At 42.8% G+C, this 12,109-nt stretch overlaps 1 protein-coding gene across 2 annotated transcripts in view; it reads left to right on the top strand.

Annotated features, from left to right (window-relative positions):
• Positions 1-12,109, top strand: part of DGKB (diacylglycerol kinase beta) — a 1,755,973-nt gene that overhangs the window by 707,024 nt on the left and 1,036,840 nt on the right. For both annotated transcript variants that reach the window (XM_078663763.1, XM_078663762.1), the window contains one exon: positions 10,032-10,117. In XM_078663763.1, the coding sequence (XP_078519889.1) occupies positions 10,032-10,117 (86 nt within the window). The remainder of the gene's footprint in view (positions 1-10,031; positions 10,118-12,109) is intronic.

Here is a 12,109-nt window from a genome sequence, read left to right as displayed (position 1 = left end):
CATGTCTGAACTGGGGTGGCGGAGTGAGCTAAAGAACGGTGATGGATTAAACCCAGATCAGTTGACTGGGGGTGAGTGTTTGTATTGTCAACTCTCCGTCCATCACCACCTTTGGTTTTTCTTTGTTCGCCCTAAGTTGGCAGGGTATGCTCAGACGTGAGTCCCTTGCTCACTTTGCCACTGGAGTCAAGCAAGCCCGGCTGAAGACGGCTGTAATGCCAGAAACCGGTCCTGGGAAGCTTGATTCCGGTCCAGGGAAGACATGGCTTGGCAGTTCGGGCTGGACTGTTCCCATGAGGCACAGGGTCAGACTGATTTGCATATGGCCATGTCTGAACTGGGGTGGCGGAGTGAGCTAAAGAACGGTGATGGATTAAACCCAGATCAGTTGACTGGGGGTGAGTGTTTGTATTGTCAACTCTCCGTCCATCACCACCTTTGGTTTTTCTGTGATATGAAATCCTCCTATGGAGATACATCCCGCAGCAGCAGTTCCAGAAATCTGCGATGCTGTGATGCGAGGTCCTGCATTGTGTTCGAGGATACCAATTGTGATGCGAAGTCCTGCGAGGAATATTCTTTGTGCACTGGCTGGTTCTGAAGAAGTTACTTGGCTGATCATAGGGAGTCCTGCGTCGTGTTGAAGGATGCCATCAACCAGGAGCTTGCAACGTGAAGGCCTGCTTCGAGGATGCATCACTCGATGGTAGTTTCTATGATCTGCAGGCTGCGATGCAATGTCCTACATTGGAGATTTGTCTTGCCGTGGTTCAAATGCTCAGTTTTGTGAGGTGATGCCTTGTGGTGCATGGATTCTGATGGACCCACAGCTGAGCTACCAGGGCACATTCAGGTCCACATCCAAGGGCCCTAGACTTGGGTGGCACCACTTAGGAGGGTAGGACACACAACAGGCAGAGTCCTGGTGCAGGGTTCAATGTGGTTGTAGCCTTCTGTCCCTGTGACTTTGATCAGGAGGCCTCCCAACTAGCCATTGGATTCACTCTGTTGTCCCTGGGTTAAAGATGCAGGCCCAGTCCTTTCACTCTGGCAGCAGGGCAGCAGTGCAATAGTTTGGCAGTCCTTCTTGCAGAGCAGTCTTTCTGAGTCTTCCACAGCTCCAGAGGTGTACTGAAGAGTTGGATCTGAGAGTACAATATTTATTTATGGTTCCCATTTCAAGTAGAAGAATGGCCTGGACGGTTCCACCCCCGGAGCTGTGTGCAATTTCCTGCTCCCTGCCCCTGTCCCAGATTGTTTGGGTGACAATAGACTGATGTGAAACCCTTTGTGGGTGTGTTTAGGCATAGCCTTTGTGATGTGTACGTGTGGTCGGTGACAGCTCATTCCCTTCATCAAATCAGAGATGGCCTATCCTGCAAACACCTAAGGCCCTTTGTTTTACTGTCTGGGAGCAATACAAACAGCAGGCAGCAACGGTTGGGACAAGAAAATGCCACCTTTTCCAAAGGTAGCATTTTCAGAATTGTGACTTAAAATCCAAACTTGACGTTCCTTTCCAATTGAAACTGATCACTTATTAAGTGTAATAAGTCAACCGAATGTTATGCTATGGGAGTGGAAGGCATCACAGTATGGAAAAACGCATTTAGGAGTTTTTTACAACCAAGACATGTTAAACTTAAAATTACATGGTCAACTTTTCAAACATACTGCATCCTGCCCTCTGTGCTGTTTAGGGCCCACACTAGGGGTGCCTTGTATGTAATAAAGTGAGATTTGGGCCTGGTAAGAGGTTTACCTTGCAAGGTGGAAATGCCTGTTTAAACCTGCATGCACAGGATGCAATGGCAGACCTGAGAAATGTATAAAGGGTTTCTTAAGTGGGTGGCACAAACAGAACCACGAGTAGAATTTAATTTACATGTCCTGGGTAGATGTAGCCCACATTACTGGGGGTCTACAAGAACATTAAATGAGTCAATTGGGTGTAAACCAATGTTACTGTGTTTAAAGGAGAGAGCACAAACACTTTAAAACTGGCTTGTAGTGGTAAAGTGTGCAGCAAAAACAGGAGACTGGTAGGGAAAAATTTGGGGGAAATCTACGCCAAGGATGCCAAGTCCGACAAGTGTCAAAATGGCCAGTCAGATTTTGCTTTTAGTACTATGTGTTTGGTAGTAGATAATAAATTGGTTTTAACGTTATAAGGCACAACAACTTAGTGATGTATTGGACCACGGTACACTGTAGTACGTGACAATTACAAAACAGTATATGATTGGCTAAGTACTGCCCTTACAAAAGAAAATGGCAGTCATATTGATTGGATCACGTGTGGTCTGGATTTTAAGTGTAAATATAGTGCACAACGGTTTTAAAGATGGATAGGAATGGTTGAGTTCGTTTTTATAGGTGCCTAAAGGCAGATAAAAGTAGTTTTGTTAATCTATATGTATTAAAAAGACCTATCCAGAGTATTGAGGTACTACCTACAAACTACCACAGTACTTAATGCATTTTAAAATAAATGTAATATAGAAAAAATGGGAAAAAACATTGTTCTACAGTAAAACCAAGAACACAGACTTAACGGCGGTCTAAACAATATGGTTGCCTTTTAATTTTTAAGGGCAAGATATTGTTCAGACCACACTTAGGGGCCGATTAGGATGGCGGTGAATCCGCATCCTCCGGGCCGGCAGAAGCCACCGCCGGCCTGGAGGATGCGGATTCACCGCCGCGGCCACAAAAAACACCCACCGCCAGATTAGGATGGCGGGTTGATTGCGGTGGGACCAGTGGCGGATGGCAGGGCCGTCCGCCGCTGATCTGTGGGGTGTGGAGGGCTATTTGGTGGCGGTGTCTGCAAGACACCGTCAGCCAAATTAGGATGTGAACTGAAACATGCTTTTCCACGGCGGATTTCCTGCCGTGGAAAAGCATGTGATCTTTGGTGTTTGGGGGCCCGTTGCGGGCCCCCAGGGTGTCAGGGGGTGGGGGGTGCACATGTGGGGTACCTATGGTACCCCCCAGCATTTACATGCACAAAGTGGCAGGCACCGCGCGGTGCCTGCGGCTTTGTGCATGTAAATGTTAGACATGCATTTTTAACCTTGCGGCGGGTGCTGCTTCAAGCAGCACCCGCCGCAAGGTTAAAGATACAGGATGTGACCGCCAGGGTGGCGGTCACATCCTAATTGCACCGGAGGGACCGCCGCTGCCCCTGCGGATGGTCCCTCCACCTCGGGGGTGGCGGACGGACGCAGGTCCGTCCGCCATCCTAAGAGGCCCCTATGTCTGCATTCTTGGTTCTATGGCACTCCGCTTTACTGTAGGATATGCCTCCTCACTCTATGCTGCTTTACTGTCGGATATGCCTCCTCACTCTATGCCACTCCACTCTACTCTACAACAACATTGTACATGTATTTCTGCAAATATTTGGAAGCATTCACGTCAATAGTCTGATTATATTGTAAATCTTTCTTACTTAGTGTGCTGATAGTGTTGGGATGTGTGGTTGTTGATCCTGAACTTTAGTTGAGGGAGTGCTTTGTGACCCCAATCTTTTCTTGCTGTTGCCGTTGGTGGACGTTGTTTTTGTTCAAACTAGTTTGAAGCTTTACCTGAAACTTTTCGGATGTTGAAATTTGCTGGTGCTGGGCAAATCTTGTGCTCAAATTGTTTTCCATTTCCATTTACTAGTGTTAGGATTGCTGGTTGCTTTCATCCTAAACTATTTTTCTTTGTGTTGTCCTAAAACTAAACTTGATTGACTGGCGGTGAGCACGATATTTAAGCTCATACTACTTGTTGGGAGCATGTTGCGTTCTCAACTTTGCGTGTGTTTTCAGGTGGTGGACATATTTGCTATGTTCAACCATTTTCTGACTGGTGGTGTGTTCTTCGTAAAATCACTTTTAGGGGGCAATTTCGCTCCAAGTTTGCATTTCACACTCCTCTCTAATTCATTGTTCCATGACACTCTTTCAAATGCCACTCCACTCTACGTCACACCACTCCACTCTACGCCACTCCACTCTACTACACACCACTCCAATCTACAACAATCCACTCTACTCTACATCACTCCACGTCACTCAAACTTATGCCATGCCACTCCTTTCTACAACATTCCACTCCACTCTACAAATCGCCACACCACTCCATTGCATGAAATGACACTCTATTCTACCTCACTCCACAAGTTCCCACTTAACTCTGCGCTACTCCAATCTACACCTCTCCACTCTAAGACATTTTAAAACACACCACTATATGACACACCACTGTACGTTACTGTACCACATGCCACTACGCTGTCCACCACTCCATAATGCCCTACTCTACTCTATCCCTGTGATCCATGCAACTCTACTGTATGACCATGTACGACATGACACTCTCCTCTATGAAACACCACTCCTCTGTACGACACACCATTGCACATCACTCCATGCCACTTCACTCTACTACACCCCACTTATCTCTACGACATGCCACTCCACTCCAAGCCCCTTCATTCTGCATCCCACTATGACACTTCATGACACTCAATCAGTCAATCAAAAGAAACATTATTTCGGTTGTCAGACTTTAAAAGTGCAATGTGCATTGTAGACATTATATACAATATAACAAGTAAAATATAAGATCATGTATGAAATGTGATTATTATAAATATCAGAATAGAATATAAAAGGCATTGCTATTAAACAGATACGAGCAGTGGCAGCAAAAATCTCTACAAGGCCATGAGTAGGCAATAGGGTCCGCTATGCTGTCTAAATTTACTTGTATGCAATAATTAAACATCAATAAAAACTGCTTGCATAAGGGTATGAGTCACCTGGCTCTTGAAGGAGAATATGCTGGGCAGGCAGATAAGACATGTGATTCTTTTGGTGTGAGTCAGCTAGGACAAGACCGGTAAATGAATTTGGTTACAGTGCCACGAGCTAGTAGGAGAGTTTAGGGGAAGTGTACCAAACCTGATCTGCGTGTAGAGTTTCCTATTGCTAGGTGACTAGATAATGTCCAGATAGCCTTCCAGAGGTCAGTACATTTTGAAGTTGATAAATTCCGCTGTTAACCTACCCCTTAAAGGATTATTGGATTCAATCAAGTGTGAGTAGGCCCAGTAAAAAGTTTTCATTTGATTTTTGCTGGAAAGAGATAGAGGGTTAGTGTTGTCCCATTGGTCCTTTGGCCCAATGTATTCCAATAAGCATTTCGTGTTTTTTTCCATCCTATCTTATGCATCAAGGGCACTGATTTTCTCAAGTGTAGTAATGTACATTCTGGGGTAGATCTGATCCTCTTCCAGAAAAGCAATGGGCGTAGTTTGGCTATGTCAGCGATAGATTTACCGCCCATGTCCAGTTTTAATGGGAGGAGTGGTGTAATCTGTGGTAGTGACAGCAAATTCCTTAAGAACTCTACAACACTCCACTTATGCCCCTCCACTGCAAGACACTGTATGACATGTCACTCTATGACATTCCACTCTTTTGAATGATATTACCCTGCACTGTAAGCCAATCCTTTCTAATCTATGACACACAACTGCACTCAACACCACTCCTCTCTATACCAATGCACTCTATGCCACTCCACTGGGAAACATCCTTTACAACGCAACTTTTACCACGCACTGCCTTTACGACACAACTTTTACAAGACAAACCATTACAACGCATTGCTCTGGGGGGCGCTCTAGGATAGGGAATGGGTTTAATGTACTATCCAACACCTTCCCTACTATCCACGGGGACTGGAGTTGGAATAGTAAATTAAACTATTCACTATCCAGTGCCCCAAAGCACTATGCGTTGTAATGGTATGCGTTGTAAAACTTGTGATGTAAAAGCATGCGTGGTAAAAGCATGCGTTGTAATGTCGTACATCCCACTCCACTATATGCCACTCCACTGTACACTATTCTACTCTACAGCACTCCACTCTATAACACTCCACTTACGCCCCTCCACTGCAAGACACTGTATGACATGTCATTCTATGACATTCCACTCTACTGTATGATATTAACCTGCACTGTAAGCCAATACATTCTAGTCTACAACACACAACTGCACTCTACATCACACCATTGTATGCCAATCTACTCTATGCCACTCCACTATAGGCCACTCCACTGTATTCTACTAAGAGCCACTCCACCCCATATTTAGGGGGCAACCACCCCAATCTCCCCCTTTTTATTTAACCCTTGATATGCATTTAGCTGTTCACCCCACTAACTCACCAGGCAACCCATGAGGCAGGGATTATATTGCTACTACATAGTCAAACAGAAAAGGGGATACTTCTTTTGAATACCCAATTAAATTATAAGATCCACACAAGCTGTAAACAATTTATTATAGATCCCCTCTTTATCAGGCTACATGGGTACAGATACAGGGCTGGTTTAGACAGTAGTCCCACACGCTGAGCACACATGTGTATGCTTATCATGCTCAACCAGCCCAGAGACTCATATCCCAGCTGCAGAGCAGTGGACATTTTCTTGAAAAGCACACACTTGTGGTTAGCGCTCAAATCCATTTTAATAGAGCTTAACATGAGTAAGATTAGTGAGAGATCAAGCTAATCCAATGGCTCTGGAGTTCCGCAAATGTTTAACTACAAGAATTGATGGGAGATATATCGAGCAGCTAATGCAGTATCAATTAATCAATTATATGATCCAGGACAGGGCCAAATGGTTCTTGGTATGAAACTATCATTGCAGAGGTAATAAAGAGATTGATACCAGTAGTGAGGGTATGTAATACGAGGGGGGGGGGGGAAGGATCAGCTGTGCCAAACTTCAAAACAACCATGGTTCGACAAAGTGTGCTGTAGCCCGAAAGGAGTTAAGAATAATAGGAAGGGTAAGGTATTCACATGATCAAGCAAACCTAGTTGAAATCTACTGTTGCACCTTAAGGGAATATGAAGCTCTGGTGAGGAGGAGGAAGTGTGCGTTATTTGCGTTGAACTGGAATGTTCTGATTTGGATGCTTCAGGAAAAGGATATGAGAAAATTCTGGGAATTGGTCCAGAAGGGTTGTGGTGCGGATGCCCCTCCAGCCAAATGTATGGTGCAAGAAGCAGATTGGGTACCCTTCTTAACCAATATTTATAAGCCAAGTTGTACAGTGGTGAAAAGGACTGGCCAACTATGGGTATGGAGGCCTTGGAGTCATTCTCTATTCAATCAATAGATTAGTTGATAACTTCCTTAAAATTAACAAAGGCAGCGGGACCAGATAACCTGCCAGCTATTATAATTAATTCAAATCCTTTGTGGTGGGCTGGATTCTTTTCCAAAGTTTTTATCCACATAACAAAGACCAGGATATTTCCTCCGAGTTGGAAGGGTGCAATAATTAAACCTATACATAAAAAAGGTGCTAAGGAAGACCCAGAGAATTACAGCTTAATAAGTATTTTGGATGTAGGTGCGAAGCTGTACTCCAAAGTAATACTAAGGGCTTTAAAGAACTGGATAGAAAGAAATAGTGTCATCCCAATGGATCAGGGAGGCTTTAAATCTGGACACTCCACAATAGATCACTGCTTCAGTTTATGGGCTTTGGAGAAGAAGGCAAACGAAACAGCAAGGGATCTATTATGTTGCTTTGTTGATTTTAGTTCAGAATTCGATTTGATCGATCGTAGAATACTTTGGGCGAAATTAATACGATTGGGCATTCCTTGTCCAGTAATTAAAATTCTGCAGGAATTGCATACTGGGAACTGGGCCCCAGTAGAACTTGACTTAGATGGGGCCCTCTCTAAGAAAATTCCCTTGGGTAATGGATTAATGCAGGGCTTTGTCCTGGCTCCCACATTGTTCTCTCTATTTTTAGCTGATCTACTGACAGAGTTGGCAGCGACACATAGTTCTCCCCGAAAAAGGGAGGAAGACAAGTGTCATGCCTTCTCTATGCAAATGATGTGGCAATTCTGGATGTGACGCAAGTAGGCCTTCAAAGGAAGGAAAAAAAGTTTAATAATTATTGCGAGGCTAACAAATTGAAGATAAACATGAGAAAAACAAAGATAATTATGTTTGGGAAAGAAAGTATATCGTTTAATTGACAGCTAGCAACAGTAGAGTTGAGGTTGTGTCCTCCTATAAGTATCTGGGCATGACATTTACCAGGCAGCTGAGTTGGACCTTACATAAAGAATCAGTGGAGGCAAGGGCATTAGCTATGACAGGGAGACTTGTCCGCTTCAAAAAGACTTATGGCGGCCCCTCCTGATCTCCCCTCTTAACCGCTTAAAACGCAATGGTCCCTACGCAATGTCTCTATGGGACGAGCTGTTAGCCTTTAGTATGGAGGGAAGTTGAGACAGGTGTTAAAATAAATGTCTGAAGAAATTGTTGACCCTCCCTAAAGGTACAATGTCCCAGGCAATAAGAGTAGAAGTTAATTTACAACCCTGGAACTTCCTATCCTATAAATCAACTCTACTTTTTGGGGATAAATTATTGGTCCCAAATACCCAGAAGACATCAGCCTGCTGTGCCACTAAAATAAAAATAAGTGAACTGCTGTGGGCAAGGAAGGTAAGGAATAGATTGGAAGACATTGCAGGAACCTTAAAAGAAGACCTAAAAAGAGCTGAAGACCCAATCTGTAAAGCTGAACTAAAATTAGCTTGTAAATAAGAATCTAGATTGACGGACCTGAAATATGTAAGGAACAAACCCTACGCACAATACATGCTAGATTCATTGAAAAATATGAATGTATTCCCGTATTTATCGGCATTACCGGATGGCCGGTTACGATTATTACTATTAAAGTTCCGTGCAGGATTAAATATGCGTTATGTGAAAGCTGAAAAATGCAAAGCCATTTTAGATCAAGAGAATAACTGCGCAAGTGGGCTGCCGTACCATAACCTTAACTTTCATGCTTAAATTGATTGTCATCATTATTATAGGCCACGCTGCATGATTTTAAAACCTCTTTTTAAAAAATATAACATCAATTGTCGGAACGATGCACTAGAACTTCTCTTAAGGATGGAACTTTTTGATGTTACATGTGCACTGGCTAAGTTTTCTAAACATCTTTTGGATTAGTGCCCTACTGTTTAAATAGTAGAGGCTCAGAGCTTTTAGTGTATTATGATGAATTTGTATTTACATGGTGTAATTATATAAAAATGTTATTGTTTGTAAGGACTGTATGTTTTAAAGACGGTGTCTAAACATAAATTAAAAATCATTCATCATTCATTTTGAAAACCCAATTAAATCATAAGATCCATACAAGCTGTAAAGAATTTATTATAGAACCCCTCTGCATCAGGCTACATGGGTGAAGATACAGGGCTGGTTTAGATAGTAGTCCCACTCGCTGAGCACACATGTGTACAATTCACAATGTTCAACCAGCCCATAGCTTACTATCCCAGCTGCTCAATTTTCTTGAAAAGCACACAATTGTGGTTAGCACTCAAATCCAGTTTAATAGAGCTTAATATGAGTAGTATTCAGTTAGTGAGACTGACAGTGGAGACCAAAAAGCATGGGGCTAAAAAATAAAATATTATGGGGGGCTAAATGTGTGTGAATCCCATTCTTCAAAATATTACTTTACAAAAACACAATTAAAGATCAGATACATCAGAATACACTTGAAAAACTTGGAATTCTCCTGGTATATTCAGCTAATCAGACATTAGCTCACATGCATCCCATGTAAACTATAAGTCACACAGGAATGCATTGCTGATTAAATGCACACATTTAGCTGTATGATCACATCTTGCCACTATTCCTTACCAAACACTTAAATGATGAGATATATGATAGTTTTAAATTTAGCTTGCTGATACATTATTTGCAATTTGCAACAATGCCAACATTGTTTTTTATTGGGCACTTGTAATAATGTTTTTAACTTGTGAGGTGTAATATGTGATAAAGTACATGAAATAATACATGCTCTAGACATTGTCTAGCTTTATGAACTGGTCAACATTTCAAAGAAAAGTTATTAGGTCAAGAATATTACTGAACAATTTCAAATCTTTTACAGGTTGAACTTTTTTCGAGATGTTCCTGACTTCAGGGTACTGGCATGTGGTGGAGATGGCACTGTTGGATGGATTTTGGATTGCATAGGTAAATGGAAAAGTATAATTTGTCAGTCAGGGATAGCTACACAATATTTTTGGATTATTGAACATCCTTTGTTTAATGGAGTATGTTTAAAAATACCATGAAAAATCATTAGTGAATGTGCAGTACTAATAATTAAATGATTTGTGTTTTTCATTGCATGTCACACACAGTTCTTAATGTTCTATGAATACTTAGGTATTAAAACAAATGTTAGATGTCTATGGTAGAGCAAACAGAACATAAAGTAACAATACATATATATATTTTAGTGATATCAGATTAAAGAGAAAATAAATAAGACAACAAGCAATACCAAACATGAAGAAAAGTATTCTAACTGCTGAGATACAAATTGTGAAGTAACAAAATGCAACACTTAACTAGAAGTGTTTTAGACAGTAAGATAGAAAACAGCACAGAAATCTTTCTGACCATCCAAAATGTGATTAAGATACAAGTTCCTAGTTTCATAATGAGTCCCTCATATGGTATTAGGAATAAAATATAATATATTTTCATTATTGTCCATACACTAACTAAAAGAGTTGGTTTAATTTGTGTGCATGCAGCTCCAAGTAGGTTAAATCAGATACATTATTTTTAAAACAATAAATTGTTTAATCTGTATTGAAAAAATGCATTCCAAAACAGCAAAAAAAGAAGAAACAGACTGTTGGAAATGGCCCTTTTTGCAGGGTTATCCCTAAACTTTTTGCTTTTTCCTCCTATTTTTTACTGACATGTGTCTGTTGGTTTTAGGACTCTGGGCGCTTTACCACTGCTAATCAGTGCTAAAGTGCATATGCTTTCTGTATAAACTGTGTTTTGATTGGTGTATCCATGATTGGCCTATTTGATTTATGTGTCAGTTCCTAGTAAAGTGCACTGCGAGTGCCAGGGCCTTTAAATCAAATGCTGTTGGTGGGCTGCAGCTCTGGATTGTGCCACCCACGCAAACAGCCCGTAAAGTGTAACTCTGGCCTGCCATTGCAGAGCCTGTGCGCAGCCTGGGGCTGCCATGTCGACTTGGCAAGTGCACCCACTTGCAAGTCCCTAAACATTCCATTTGCTACATGTGATTCGCCCCTCTGGTAGGCCCAAGGTACCCCCACGGGGAGGGTGCATTGTGAGTGAAAGGTAGGACATGCCCTGGTGTGTGTGGCATGTCCTGATAGTGAATTACAGCCTACTTTTTTTTTTCTTTTCTTTTTTTACCCACCCGGATTCGCATTTCTGCTTCTCCATACGTCCTCCATGTCTAGAGTAACAAGTCTAGCAGTCAGCGTCTGTGCCGCAGCCGAGGGCCTCCGAGGTGGGCCGGTCGACCTGTCAATATCTGGGTTTTGCGTCAGGTTAAAACCCCCCCCCCCTAGATTATTTGGGTTGTGTCATAGGTGCCGATCACCGCGGCCAATGATTCATAGAATTCCGGGGCATCGTAGTTTGGGCCATAAGTGTTCACTACTAGTAAATCCAGCCCCACACCCTTACAGTTCGCCAAGACGTATCTGCCCTCTGGGTCGATTCTCAGTGTCTGCAGTGTGATTTTCTACCCGGGTTGACCCATGTGATGACCCCTCTGCCATGTGTCGTGAACCCCGCAGCTGCTATATTCCCCTCCAGGCCTCTACTGCGCAGCATCCTGCTCGAAAGTGGCAGATGGGTCTCCTGGAGCAGCGCTATGTCTACTCTTTGTCTTTCTAAATAGCTCATCACTTTCCTCAGTTTTCTGAAGTCGTTTAGCCCCCTAACGTTCCATGTGAGGGTGCGTATGGTGGCCGGCTGTGTGTGCTCTTGCGCTTCGGGTGGGCTAGTCATCTTGATAGGGTATTCTTAGTGTGGAAATTGCAAGTTCTATTGTAATGTGCCTGGCCAGTGTGCTCAACTTGTGATATTTCAACGGGCTCATCCCCCCTCCCTGTTTCCCCTTGTGAATTGCAATGAAACTGTGCCCTTTCCCCCCCAAACAAAGTCCAGAACAATCCCGTGGCC

This window comes from Lissotriton helveticus, chromosome 10 (assembly GCF_964261635.1).
Source record: "Lissotriton helveticus chromosome 10, aLisHel1.1, whole genome shotgun sequence".
Taxonomy (NCBI): Eukaryota; Metazoa; Chordata; class Amphibia; order Caudata; family Salamandridae; genus Lissotriton; species Lissotriton helveticus.
The sequence above is the reverse complement of the archived record's forward strand: the minus strand, read 5'-3'. Positions and strand labels throughout refer to the sequence as shown.